General features: G+C 32.6%; 1 protein-coding gene across 1 annotated transcript in view; it reads left to right on the forward strand.

Annotated features, from left to right (window-relative positions):
* Nucleotides 1-13820, forward strand: part of LOC103604624 (glutamate receptor ionotropic, kainate 2-like) — a 111717-nt gene that overhangs the window by 35266 nt on the left and 62631 nt on the right. The window contains exon 3 of the mRNA XM_008589199.1: nt 12917-13140. Within this exon, the coding sequence (XP_008587421.1) occupies nt 12917-13140 (224 nt within the window). The remainder of the gene's footprint in view (nt 1-12916; nt 13141-13820) is intronic.

A 13820-nucleotide genomic window follows, 5' to 3' on the forward strand; every position in this document is an offset into this window, starting at 1 on the left:
AGAGCCTTGATGTTGGACTTATCAACCCCCAGAACTCTGAGAAATAAACTGTTTCCAACTCTTGGCTATTGTAAAGAGTGCTGCAATGAATATTGGGGAACACATATATTTTCGACTTGATGATTTCCATTCCTCTGGGAATATTCCCAGCAGTGGGATAGCTGGGTCATATGGTAGATCTATCTGCAACTGTTTGAGGAACCTCCATACCATTTTCCATAGAGGCTGCACCATTTTGCAGTCCCACCAACAATGTATGAGAGTTCCTTTTTCTCCACAACCTCGCCAGCATTTACCGTTCAGAGTCTTTAGGATTTTAGCCATCCTAACTGAGGTGAGATGGTATCTCAGTGTAGTTTTGATTTGCATTTCCCGGATGCTGAGTGATGTTGAGCATTTTTTCATGTTTGTTGGCCATTTGTATATCTTCCTTAGAGAAATGTCTATTTATCTCTTTTGCCCATTTTTTAATTGGATTACTTGTTTTTTTCTTGTAAAGTTGTTTGAGTTCCTTGTATATTCTGTATATTAATCCTTTGTCGAGTGTATATTTTGCAAATATTTTCTCCCACTCTGTTGGTTGTCTTTTAGCTCTGTTAATTGTTTCTTTTGCTGTGCAGAAGCTTTTTAGCTTGATATAATCCCATTTGTTTATTTTTCCTTTCAGCCAGTAGTATTTATGTACCTTTTTCTAATTGTCTTATAAGTATTTATTTATTAATTCATTATAATTTACTTGTTTAAATTGGGATCTAAAAAATGCCCTTTAATTTACAATTGGTTGATATATTTTAAGACCCATCTAATCTACAGATTCTCCCTCATACTATGTTTTTATTCAGTTCAATTAATATTGCATGTGTCAGTATTCATTCAACATTATCAGTGTCCACTGCACGTCATTGGAAATAACATAAAATGCTTAACAGTGCATAGAAATTCTTTCTTGTTATATCCTGATTTATTTTACCATTTCCTTTTGGGAGACATAGGCTATTTACAGCTCCAGATTATAGATGATCTTAGAAGAACACCTTTGTGTATCAATCTATTTATACATTTAGAATTATTTCTTAAAAATTCTTTTAGGGTTAAGTAATATGAATATATTTAAGGCTCTTGCAGGTTGGAATAGTAAATGGTCCACTTTTGTTCATAAGATTTTGCTTATTATGATCTTTCTCTTAATTTTTAAAATCTGCCATTAGACATTTAATTTTATTTTATAGATTTTTTAAGAAGAAAATCATCTCTGGTTTTAGGGGAGAAGGAAGGACAAGGGTGGGAGGGAGGAAAGGAAGGAGGGAGAAAAACCAGCTTGCATTAAATGACAGAGAGAAAATTTTGACCCTTTTCTCAGACACTTTTTTCTTATTATTTGCATTTGATTTTCTAACATGATAAAACTATCACAACTTGTATTAGTCCATTTTCTGTTGCCATAACAGAAATACCTGAGACTAGGTAATTTATAAGGAAAAGAGGTTTATTTGGCTTATGATTCTGGGACAGCTGCATCTGGTGTGGGCCTCAGGCTGCTTCTACTCATGGCGGAAAGTGGCAGGCAGCCAGCGGGTACAAGCCGATCACAGGGCGAGAGGAAGCAAGAGAGAGAGAGAGAGAGAGAGAGAGAGAGGAGATGCCAGGGTCCTATAAACAACCGGCTCTCATGGGAACTATTAGAGCGAGAACTCACTCATTACTCCCCCCACCTAGGGAGAACATTAATCCTTTCATGAGAGATCCACCCCCATGACTCAATCAGTTTCCAACACTGCCACATTGGAGATCAAATTTCCACATGAGTTTTGGAGGGGACAACACATCTAAACTCCATCACAACTGTAACAATTAGTGTTAAAAAGCTTTTTGCTTTCTGTTTGGCAGGATTTTGTTGTTTAACCTTTGTATTCAAATTTATCTGTGGGTTAATCAACCATCCTTAAAAATATGTTGATATATAAATAAAATCAAATAAATAAATATGGAAATGGCTTTACTTTATTTAAAAAAGGGATATGATTTCAGTTCAGTTAGTATATTGAATTATTAGAAAAGTTAAATATTCTGGAAGCAAATTGCTGTTTCTCAGAGATATTTGCAGAAAACTGTGGAGTTGTTCTTACTAATTAAGAGGGGATTTTCATAGGGACAGGTATGAAAAGACATAGGTAATATAGGAAAATGATCATGCCACAGGTTCAGAAATGCTGTCGACAGTGTTGTTAATCTTTTTTTTCTATTATTAAATGTATGATGCCGAGTTACCACATCATGAGCATAATGTCTTTCTCAAATATTTAATAGGTAGCATGGTATTTTAATGAACTGTAAGACACAAATAACTTTCTTGTACTTGAATTTGGACAAATAATTCATAGAGGTCACATTTATAGGGTAAAGGTAAGAGAATAAACCTGAATGATATCATTTTATTTTAGCAGGAAAAAAACATACTGAGGGAGTGAAATGAGTTGCAGTGACACAACGTTCTTTTCTAAAATTTGACATCTTTGGTCTATTGTTGTAATTTCTTTCTTTGTGATGTGTCTATACCTCCATGGATCTCCATGGAGAGGATCAAAAGGATGATTGAAGTGGGGGAAGATGGGGAAAGTTAAAAACATGTTTATTGCTCTTTTAGCATACTCAGCTTGTTTCCACCCCAGAGCCTTTGTAATTCCCAATTCCCTCTGCCAGGAGAGCTTTTGCCTTAGACCATCACAGGTCTTTATCCCTAACTCCACCAAAGTTGACCTTGGAGAGGTTTTCTCTGGCCAGCTTATTAAAAGCAGTACCTTCCTTTACTCTCGTAGTCACTCTCTGATCCTCTTACTTTGCTTAATTCCTTCATAGCACTCTTCATTGCCTGAAATTATATTATCTAATTGTTTTATGATTCATGTCTGTCTCCTTCACTTTGTCTGGCTTTGCCCATGTTATGAGCATCTGGAAGAATTCCTATTACAGATAATAATAAGTATTTGTTGAATAAATTAGTGAATTGTTTAATACTAAAGTGGTGAATAAATTAGTGAATGAGTTATGTCAGATAGATGGCTGAATTTTAAGTTCTCTCATGCCTCGAAGGTGTTTATAATAATCTCATTTCTCAGATGCTCACAAGCGCATAGGAAAGATTGACATGAAAGCAAATAATCAAAAATGTCAAATAAGTACTTCAGTTTAAGTATGCAGAGTTGTGCTACAATTTTTTTGGCCTGCCCAATTCTTGGCTTAATGGATTAATATAACAGCAATTCATTACTAGAGTTTGCATTAATTCCGCAAACCTTGGGATTGAAATGGGGCCAATACACAAGATAGCATTGAAGAAAGCACAATGGACTCAAGAGGGGGAAGTGGTAGGTATTGTAACCCATCTTATTATCTATTCTTAATTTCTGTTTTGTTTCTGTCTTGATGTTAGAAGCTCCACTCAAATTTTCTCAATAATCCATTCACACTTTAGAAAATTAAGGGACTGTTAAAAAGAATGGAAGCTCTATGTGCATGAGGGCTGACCAACAGTTAAACTACCCTATGGTGTATTTGTTGGGGGTGAGGGGATCCGGCCTTTCCACTGGAACAGTCCAACACATACTTACATCTATAAATCTATCTTCTTGTGTTGCACAATTTCTGAGAGGAATCCTACAGCTTGTTATTTGGGTGATGCAGACCTGTCTGCTAACATTCTTAGTCAAGAAGGAAGTCATGGATGAACCTAGAGGACTTATGCTAACTGAAATGAGTCAGAAACAGAGAAGCAAATACTGCATGTTCTCACTCACATGTGGGAGCTAAAAACAATAAATTGAACATTTAGGAGTAGAGTAGAATTGTGCTTACTAGAGGCTGGGAAGAGGAGTGGGTAGGGGATATAGTGAGAGGTTGGTTAATGGACAGGAAATTTCGGATAGATAGGAAAAGTAAGTTCTAGTGGTGTGCAGTTGTGCTAGTCATCTATAACTAGCAATAATTTATTGTATGTTTTCAAGTGGTTAGAAGATCTCGAATATTCTCATCACAAAATTAATACATTTTTGCAGTAATGAGTTTGCAACTACCCTGATTTGATCATCACACATTGTAACATGTATTAAAATATAACTCTGTGCCTCATAAAATTCTAACAAATATTAAATACCATGGTTATAATTAAACTTTTACAAAACATAATTAAATGGTGTAGATTCAGGGAATTTCATTGGCCATTAGAACGAGAAAGAACATGTCACAAAATAATTCTTGTTAGACGATTAATTGTAAAGATACCTACATGTAGCACTAATAACAGCTAGCTGTTTAGGTAAGTATGTAAATATTTTTATCACACTAAGTTCTTTCTTATGGTGTATATTATCTTAATAGTTTATGTATTTAACAAATACTAACACATACTTTATATTTTTCTAAGTATAAATGTATAATACACATTTTAAATGTATGAAAAAAGTAAAGTTATATTTTATATTTGACCCATTTGAACAAAGATTTGCTCAATAATTTAACATATAATATAAATCCATTTAAAAGAAGTTCTGGGAAAGGTAGTTTTTACGTAGCAAAAAAGTTATCCTTATTGTGTTGGGAAATACAGTAAAGACCTTGTTACGGTTTATTCTTCACAAAACTTAAATCAGCCTAACAAGTGTGTTTAGGTAAGAATAATGAAGATACATAGAAAATTTATCTAATGTGTACTTCTACTTCAGCTGGAAAGGGAATAGAAGGGGTCAGCTGGGAGTGCCTTTCAGTGTACTTTTGTGGCTTACAAGTGTTAACTACACTTTAACTCATTTTATTCCTGTCATATTGAAGAATGAATCACACACAAGATTGCTTTAATCTGTAACTTTCTCAGAAAACTAAAAAGAAATTCAGAAATTAAGATTAGATAATAAGATGAGTTATAATATGTATCACTTTTCCCTCTTGAATCCATTGCACTTTCTTTAATGCGAACTTTGTGTATTGGCCCCATCTCAACCCCAGAGTTTACAAGATTCATGCACATTCTAATAATGAATTTCTGTTTACATTACTCATTAGAGCAAGAATTGAGCAGGCCAATAGAATTGTAGCATACTTATACATATTTCAACCAAAATGCTTATTTGATATTTCTGATTATTTGCTTTCATGACAATCGTTTCTATGCTACTGTGAACATCTGAGAAGTGAGACTGTCATAAATACCTTTGTATCCTATACATTGCCCCAGGCTTGGTGCAAAATTAAATTTCGATAATCCTTTGTCAAAGCATGCTTGTTTTTGTGACATGTTCTAAATAAGTGAATACAAATTACTTGATGTCTAGTTTTAAAGTAATATGATCATAACAGAAATTTTTATAGCATTGAGTTTTTACAGCTGTTTTCATTTACCTATTGTTTTAAATAAACCTTGGAAATTTGATGTGCTTAATCCATTATCCACTGAAGAACGGTTTACTAGAGCAGAATTATAAGTTCAAGATTCCATTAAGAAGGTTCCTCATAGTTCATAGTTAACCATTTCCATGGTAGTAGCTGTTTCTTGGTCCAATGGTTGTGGCCCCATAGCATTTAATCTGAGAAATTCAAAAGGGTTTAGCAGAAAATATATAGGTGAAATAGCTTAAAATGAATAACAGGAAATTGTGTGAATGTTTTAGAGATTCAAGAACTATCCTAAGAATTTAAGTAACATTTACAGTTATTCCTAATTTTCTATTTTCAAAGTTTGGATATAAATTTGTTTTAAAGAAGCCATTTATTATCTCTTTCTCCTCTAGTACTTGGTTGATAATTGTATAATAACATTGTATATGAGTAACATTGTGTTTGTTTTGTTTTTATTTATGTTTAAATATTCCTGTAAGAATTGCAGAATGCGACAGAGTATCTTTCATATGTGAGTAATTGTCTTTGGCAGAATAGTTTTTACTTAAATAATGACTTCAAAAGTCATTTTGAAGTTACTTTAATATCAAATCAGTAATACCCCAAACCAAAAACAGTTCATGTCAGAGACACCATTATTCAATTGAGTGCTATGCTCATGAATAATATATATATATATATATATATATATATATATATTAATATATATTAAATTCTATTTTGGAGTATTGATATGTATGATCTTGGATTATTTTTAAATAAATGTCTAGTTTTTTCTGAAATTATCAGTGTGGAAAAAGCCCTCAAATTATGGTTATATATTTTTTCTAGGGAGATAAACTGACTCAACAAGTGCATTAAAAATAAATAAAATCATGGAATTATGGGAGTAAGGACGAACAATATTGTGACACTTCTAGTACAGGAATATTAATATTTAAAAACCATACGATTAAGAATACACAATAAAATCAGATTTGGATAAAGAATAAAACAAAATGAAACCTAAACAATACCCCCCACCCCAAAGCCCCTACCAAACTGTAGAAACATTTTGAAGAAATGACTCTTCTGAAGCCTGACCGGTTGAGAAGTTCATTTTTCATTCTGTCATTAATGGCAAGTTTGGTAGATTTAGTCAATATTATTTTAAACTATCAGCAGGCTTACTCAAGTAAGCATTAATAAAGTAGCAGCTGCTGAAGCAGCAGCTAAGTCTACTTCTGTTTGTGTTTAATTCTTTCCTAATTGCTCATATTCAGGCCCTATAAGTGTGAGAGAAATCTTCATATTTTATAACTCAATTGTCTACTTTACCTTCCACTGTGTACTATGAGATAATTACTTGGTTTGGTGAAAAGGAACCAAAGGCACATTTCTAAAGTATAAGTTTATGTTTTTGTAAACCTACATACAAGTATTACACTCTGTATAGTATACAACATGTATACAATTTGTAGGAGTTTGATTTTTCTCATATTTGAAAAATAAGCTTATGTTCTTGAACATAAGCTAATGAGTACTAACATAATGGTATGGGGTAATTTTTTGTTTACTGTAATAGCTAAAACCTGTTTTATCACAGGGATATTAATTATGAAACATTTTAGCAGTTATTTGCTAAAATTTGTTTTAGCAAAAATAGAAAATATCGGTGTAAAAAAATATTATTCTCTCTTTTCTAATATGATTCCGGTATCATCTACGTGATCCAGCATCTCTCTTTCGTGCTCCCAGAGATAGAGACCTGAACAAAAACAGTGGGCTGAAGTTTTTGAGTTATGGGATCGGTGATATACAAGGATGTTTTTCCTAAATATCCCTACTTTCGTTTTGTGTTCCTTACAACAAAATGAGACAATAGCCAATTTAAAAGAAGTCTTTGAGAGAAAAATCAATGAAAGACACACCTGAAGAATATTCTCTTCAGTAAGGAATTTTAGGGAGGTTTTGAGGGTAGAATTAGCAATAGCGATAGTTTTATTCATTCATTTAAAATATATTTATTTAATGACTACTTAGTGCCAGGCACTGTGTTAGGCACTGGAGAATAAAGAATTGGGCAAAATAGAGAAACTCTTTACTCAAAAAGGACTTACATTCCAGTGGAAGGAGGCTGATAAATGACATAATTCTAATTCACAATACATTAATGAAGAAAATGAAAATACGTTGAGGAGATAAAGAGTGAAAGAATGAGTGGTCAGGAAAGACTGCTTTGAGTAAGTGACATCAGAACAGACACATAAATGAAGTGAGAGAATGTCATGTGTATATATGAGGGACAAGCTTTCCAGGAAGAGGGAAGAGCAAGTGTGAAAGACTGGAGAGAGGAATGTGCGTACATGTTTGAGATTAGCAAGGCAGCCAGAGTTGCTGGAGCAATAGTGAGTGAGTCAGACTGGAAGAGTGATGGAACTGATGTTGATGAAGTAGCCGGGGGCCATATCTTGTAGTGCTTTGTAGGTTAATATGAAGAGTATGCATTTTAGATTTTATTCTGTGTGTGCTAGAAGTCATGGAAGGATTTGAACTGGAAATGATATTCTGGCATGTTTTTTAGAGAGACCATTCTGGTCTTTGGATGGTGAACAGATTACAGTTGGGCATGAATAAAAGTAAGGAACCAGTTGGAGGCCATGGCAAGAGTCAAGGCAGTGTGACTAGGTTAGCAGTGGTGGAGGTGGTGTGCCACGTGCATAGAGGTGAGCTGTATATTTCTGCAAGTGTACACAGAAGCAAAGTATTTGTTCACATTATACATTATGGAGGCTGGCCAGTTAACTCAGTTGGCTATACTATGCTCCTATAACACCAGCATCAAGGGTTTGGTTCCCCATAGCAGCCAGCCACCAAAAAACAAAAACGAACAAAGCAAAAAAAAAAAAAAAAAAAAAAAAACAACCACATACATAGTGGAGAGCTTAGGAAAGGGTGGCATCACTTATACGTGGCATCAAATTTAATATGTATATATAATTAACTAGCTTAAATATCTTAGCTAATCAGATTAAAATGCTACCAGTTTCTTCATATGCACTTACTACTTTAATTATTTTACCCATTTGATTAAGCATTTCACAACATGTGGGAAAGAAATATTTAGAAGTGTTTTTCCAGTGTTAAATTGCAAGAACTTTCAGAAATATGCATGAGATCTTTCACTGACTGGATCATGTACTATAAAATAAGATCACTGTGTTCCTTAATTCTTGAGAGTTCATAAAGAAGAGGGTTTTCACTACATAATCAAATTTGGAGTCATTGTGACATTTATGAGGATATACTTTGTTATCGAATTTTTGGTTTAAGTCATTAGAAATTAGGCCAATAATTTTTACCATTGTTATGTGAGACTTTGATCAATGGATTGCTATTAGCCGTATTCTGTAAAAGGAATTATTCTGTTCTTCTTAGATGGTTAGTTCACTTAGAATTATACTTGTATTATTGTACAAATAAATCTTATTTCTAGAGTAAGACCTAAAAAAGGTTTAATTTTAAAATCCTCTGAGTGGTTTTATTTTTTTTAATTTTAGTAATTTAAATTGAAACTGTATTCAGCAAACATTTACTAAGCAGTTTCTTGGTGTCAGATTTTGTTCAATATCCTAGGGATGCTGGGTTCACTATGAATATAAAGATGAATAGGACAATTTAGAAGAGTTCCTCATGGAATGGTAAAATTAAATTAATGCTTATTAGTTGAATAAGATAGCTGTTGCCTAGGAGTCTTTGTGACATTTCCAAGGAGGGATTCTTTACCATTCTCTCAGTTCAGAGCTATGTGCTTTGATTGAAGGGAATGCCTGCAGGTTTTAAAGTGCTTATGCTCTTATAGAAACTGAGACAATACAATTACAATTATATGAACATTCAAAACTTTCTTATCATTTTGGCTGACTTAGCATGTAAAATAATCAGAAATAACAGCATAGAATATTGTTACATGTCAAATTATGTGGTTCAGTTTATAAATGATATAAAAATTCACTGAAGAGAAATTAATGTAGATAGATTATTTGAGGAAGGCTACACTTAAAAAAAAAAAAAAAGAACCAGATATGTATCTTATAGAATTTGAATAGTGGAGAAAAGTGAAGATCATTTTGGTCAGAAAAATACAGAAACAGAATAGCGGCAGAAATGGCCATAAAGTATTTGAATGATTGTTCAGAAAAATAGTGGGAACTGAGTGTGGTTACGTCATCTTGGGAGCCATACTTTTCTTAAAACTATTCTTTTTTTTTCTTTTTCTTTTTTCTTTATAAATGTATATTACTTTTAATTGGCAAAATATAATTGTACCACATTTATGGAGTACAATGTGATGTTTTGAAATATTTACACAACGTGGTGTGATTAAATAACCATGTGAGGTGATGCATTTGAAATCAACTAGATTTAACTGTTCCTCATGTATATATTCTTCAGTGCATCATGTTGTACGAGATAAATACATAAAAGGTTATCTGTCAATTTAAAAAAATAATAATAATTTTAAAAAGCTACTCTTGATTTTTCATTTCATTCATTTTTCAGAGAAATTTTAGGTTTACAGAAAAATTGTGCAAAAAGTATGATTTCCATATACCTTCTCTCCTCCCACGTCCTGTACCCAGTTTCCCCTATTATTAACACCTTCCATTAGTGTAGCGTGTTTGCTACAATTGATGAACCATTACTGATACATTTATTATTAGTTAAAGTCCATAGTTCACATTAGGGTTAACTGTTTCTTTGTAAAGTTTTATGAGTTTTGATAAAAGCATATATGTCTTGAGTCCACCATTACAGCATCCTATAGAATAGATTCACTGCCCTAAAAATGTTCTGTGCTCCATCTATTCGTCCCCCCCTCCTTCTCTCTGAACTATTGGCAACCACTGATCTTCTTACTATCTCTATTATTTTGCATTTTCAAAATGTCATGTAGTTGGAATCTTGCTATATGTAGCCTTTTAAGACTGGTGTCTTTCACTTAGCAATATGGATTTAAGGTTCCTTCCTGTCTTCTCATGACTTGACAGCACATTTCTTTTTATAACTAAGTAATAATCCATTTTATGGATGTAACACATTTTGTTAATCCATTTTTTAAATTAAATGTTTAGAAGTGTCACCTTGTATCTTTTGTTTCAAATCACTATTTTTTTTTTATAATTGAAAGTATTGTACTATGTAATTTTTGTCTTTTGTCCCTTTCATATTTAAAATAGAATTTTAACTTTAGGCAATGCTCAGTAAATTTTGAAATTTGATGTATGTCTAGTCAGTCCTATTAATATCGGTCTATAGAACAACACTTTTGGAATAATGTACTGGTTTTGTTTTAATATGTTATTTGAATTTTTTCCTAACTTTTATTGCTATATATAGTGAAATAAACATATTTTATCACTTTTCAGAAATACAACCTGATAACCACCATTCTACCCCCTGCTTCTATGAGATCAACTTCTTTAGATTCCACTTATAAAGAGGGTGGATGTAAAGTGTTCTCACCACAAAAATGATATCTATGTGAGGTAGTCCGTATATTAATTAGCTAAATTTAGTCATTCTGCAATGTATATACACTTCAATACATAATGTTGTACATGATAAATATTTCCAATAATATCTGCCAATTAAAAAATTAAATTTTTTTTTATCACTTTAAAGCATATCCACTTAATGCTTTGCATGTGATAAAATTTTGCTTCTCATGTTCTTAAGAGGAAAAACATTACAAGGTGAAGAGGCACACAGATAAATTGTGCTGTTTATTAAAACCCCCAAATGGGGCCAAACCAATAATTGATGATGTCCATTCTTCACTTGGAGTCTGCATTTTTTAAATTATCATTTTCTTCCTCTAACATGGTCGTTTACTTTTTCAAACCGTTTTTACTTCCTTCCCTTTTGCCTTAGAGAAAGTGCTGTCTCTTTCATGTGGAAAATATTCCTTCTGCCTGAACTCTGCACCGGACCCTTTAATCTGAGAGACTGTACTCTATTCAGTGGCTGGCCTTGTTTCTAATGTTTTTCTTTCCATCTCTACACTCTTTCATGAATGAATAAACAAATGAGTGAACGAGCGAATGATAGCTCCTCTTTGATTTCATCGCTCGTTTCTGAAATGCACGTCATGGTTAAGCAATAGGTGTAGCCTCCAGCAGCTTGGGTTTATACCCTTGTTCCATGCTCAGTTAGCTCTACGACAATGAAAAAGTTTTCTAACCTTTCAAACCTTTTTAAATAAAGTTTCAGTTTCTTTATTTGAAAAAAAAGGAATAATAGTAGGATTGTGTAAGGATTAAATGTGATTACTTATGTAAAGTTCTTAACACAGTACCTGTTGCATAGCAAATGCTTAAGGAATATTTACTATTATTCTTAAATTGGTATTTTCACTTATTTATGGATATGAAATGAAATAATGCCTTCCCCCACAATTCTAAACATCTTTTTCCTTCCTAGTTTTTAGGGAAATGTCTTTCTTTCTTCCATAGCTGCTCTCAAAGACACTCTCCAAGCATCTGAGTGCTCCTTTCCCATGCACCAACATACAAATGCATTAGAACACACATAGGAAAAGAGAAGTTTCTTCTGTAAATTCTTCCGCAATGCTGAACAGAAAAACAGTAGAGGGCCAATTTCATTCTTTTATCAGTCTTCTTGTAGCTCTCTGCAATAAGCATTGCTCCTTTATTCTCTGAAAGCTTTGCATGTTTTTGAATATTAAAAGAATGTGGCAATATAGCTTCTCATCATAGAAGCCTTTGGTATTTTAAAATATAATTATTTCTTGCAATATATTAGAGCTTAAGTTCATCCCTGACAGATGGTTATAACTTGATGAGTGAAAATCATTAGTAATTTAACGTATTTTAAGCTACCGTGGAAAATTAGCAACTTTGTGAAAAATTCGAAAACTCATTTCCTGATGTATTTTAGGCAAAGCTGCCAGGGTTTTCATTAAATAATATAAAACAAGTTAGAGGGATAGATACAAAACTTGGGGGTAGTAAACAAAATCATATTAAAAGATGATTTTAACAATGTTTTAACCATTTAAAAACTAAAATCTTTTAACTGTAGTCTACGGTTTAAAACCAGAAAAGTTTTTCTTGATTCCCAGCTAAATAATTTGATCTAGTTATTCTTACTATTAGAATTTGACCAAGGTATTTAGAAAATTGTAATTAATATTAAATGGATTTTTAGAGTTTACAATAAAAAACAATTATGAGAAGGTTCAGTAGCATAATTCACACACCATAGTTTCTTCAGTTTTTTGATCTTATTCAGTTTTTTAAAAAATATCTATTTGCAGTGCATGCTTAGAAGCACATAGAAATGAGCAGTAGAGTAAATCAGATGCTTCACTTCAGAGTGAAGAATGCTTTAAATTAAATTTTAGTGCAATCGTTACTAAGATGATTTTCAAGTGTAAAGTCTTTTTTTTATTTAATTTGATTACTGACTTTTTTCTTGTGACTTAGAACCAATTTTTCTTTTTTCTTTCTTATTTTCTTTTTTACAGAAAGCTGACCTTGCAGTTGCTCCACTGGCTATTACCTATGTTCGAGAGAAGGTCATCGACTTTTCCAAGCCCTTTATGACACTTGGAATAAGTATTTTGTACCGCAAGCCCAATGGTACAAACCCAGGCGTCTTCTCCTTCCTGAATCCTCTCTCCCCTGATATCTGGATGTATATTCTGCTGGCTTACTTGGGTGTCAGTTGTGTGCTCTTTGTCATAGCCAGGTAACATGCTCACTTTTGTGATTTTTTGGCAATTGTTACCTCTTTTTTTCTAACTAATAATTGTCAAAAGTCACAATCAATTTTACTTCTTCTTTTCTTTATTTCCCATGGGGTGCTGAAGAATAATGAACTTTTAAGAGTCACATCCACTTATTAAAAGGTACTATCATGCCTTTTTGAGCAGAAAGCATGCTGATTGTGTCAGTAAGCTATAAGTGTGATAGGGTTAAGTATTCTTAATCAAAATCTAAAAGTAGGTCAAATAACTATGGTAAAGGAATCATTTCTTCATTTTGAAGATTTCTGTTGAGCATAAAACAAAATAGAATATTTTTGCTAACTTGAATGAATAATTCAGTCATAAGAAGAACCAAAGTAATACATTTAAAAGGAGACTTTTTTTTTAATGAACCAAGACTAATTTAAAATAAGCACTCCTTGTATTAAAAATTGCCATGGTTTTCTACATAAAATTTGTCATTTTTTCACAAAATAAACATATTGCTACTAAAAAGTTGCCTTAGTGTTATTGACATGTAGGATATGTTTCAAGTCATAAGATCAAAAAGCCAAATGTCTAATTGAAAAACATATAGTTTTATATTTTTAAATGGCTTTTAAAATCTATGATACAGCTGAATCTGTGTTGATTTTGCTGCTTTATTGTTATTTTGGAGGTG

This window comes from Galeopterus variegatus, unplaced genomic scaffold, assembly GCF_000696425.1.
Source record: "Galeopterus variegatus unplaced genomic scaffold, G_variegatus-3.0.2 Scaffold5291, whole genome shotgun sequence".
NCBI lineage: Eukaryota > Metazoa > Chordata > Mammalia > Dermoptera > Cynocephalidae > Galeopterus > Galeopterus variegatus.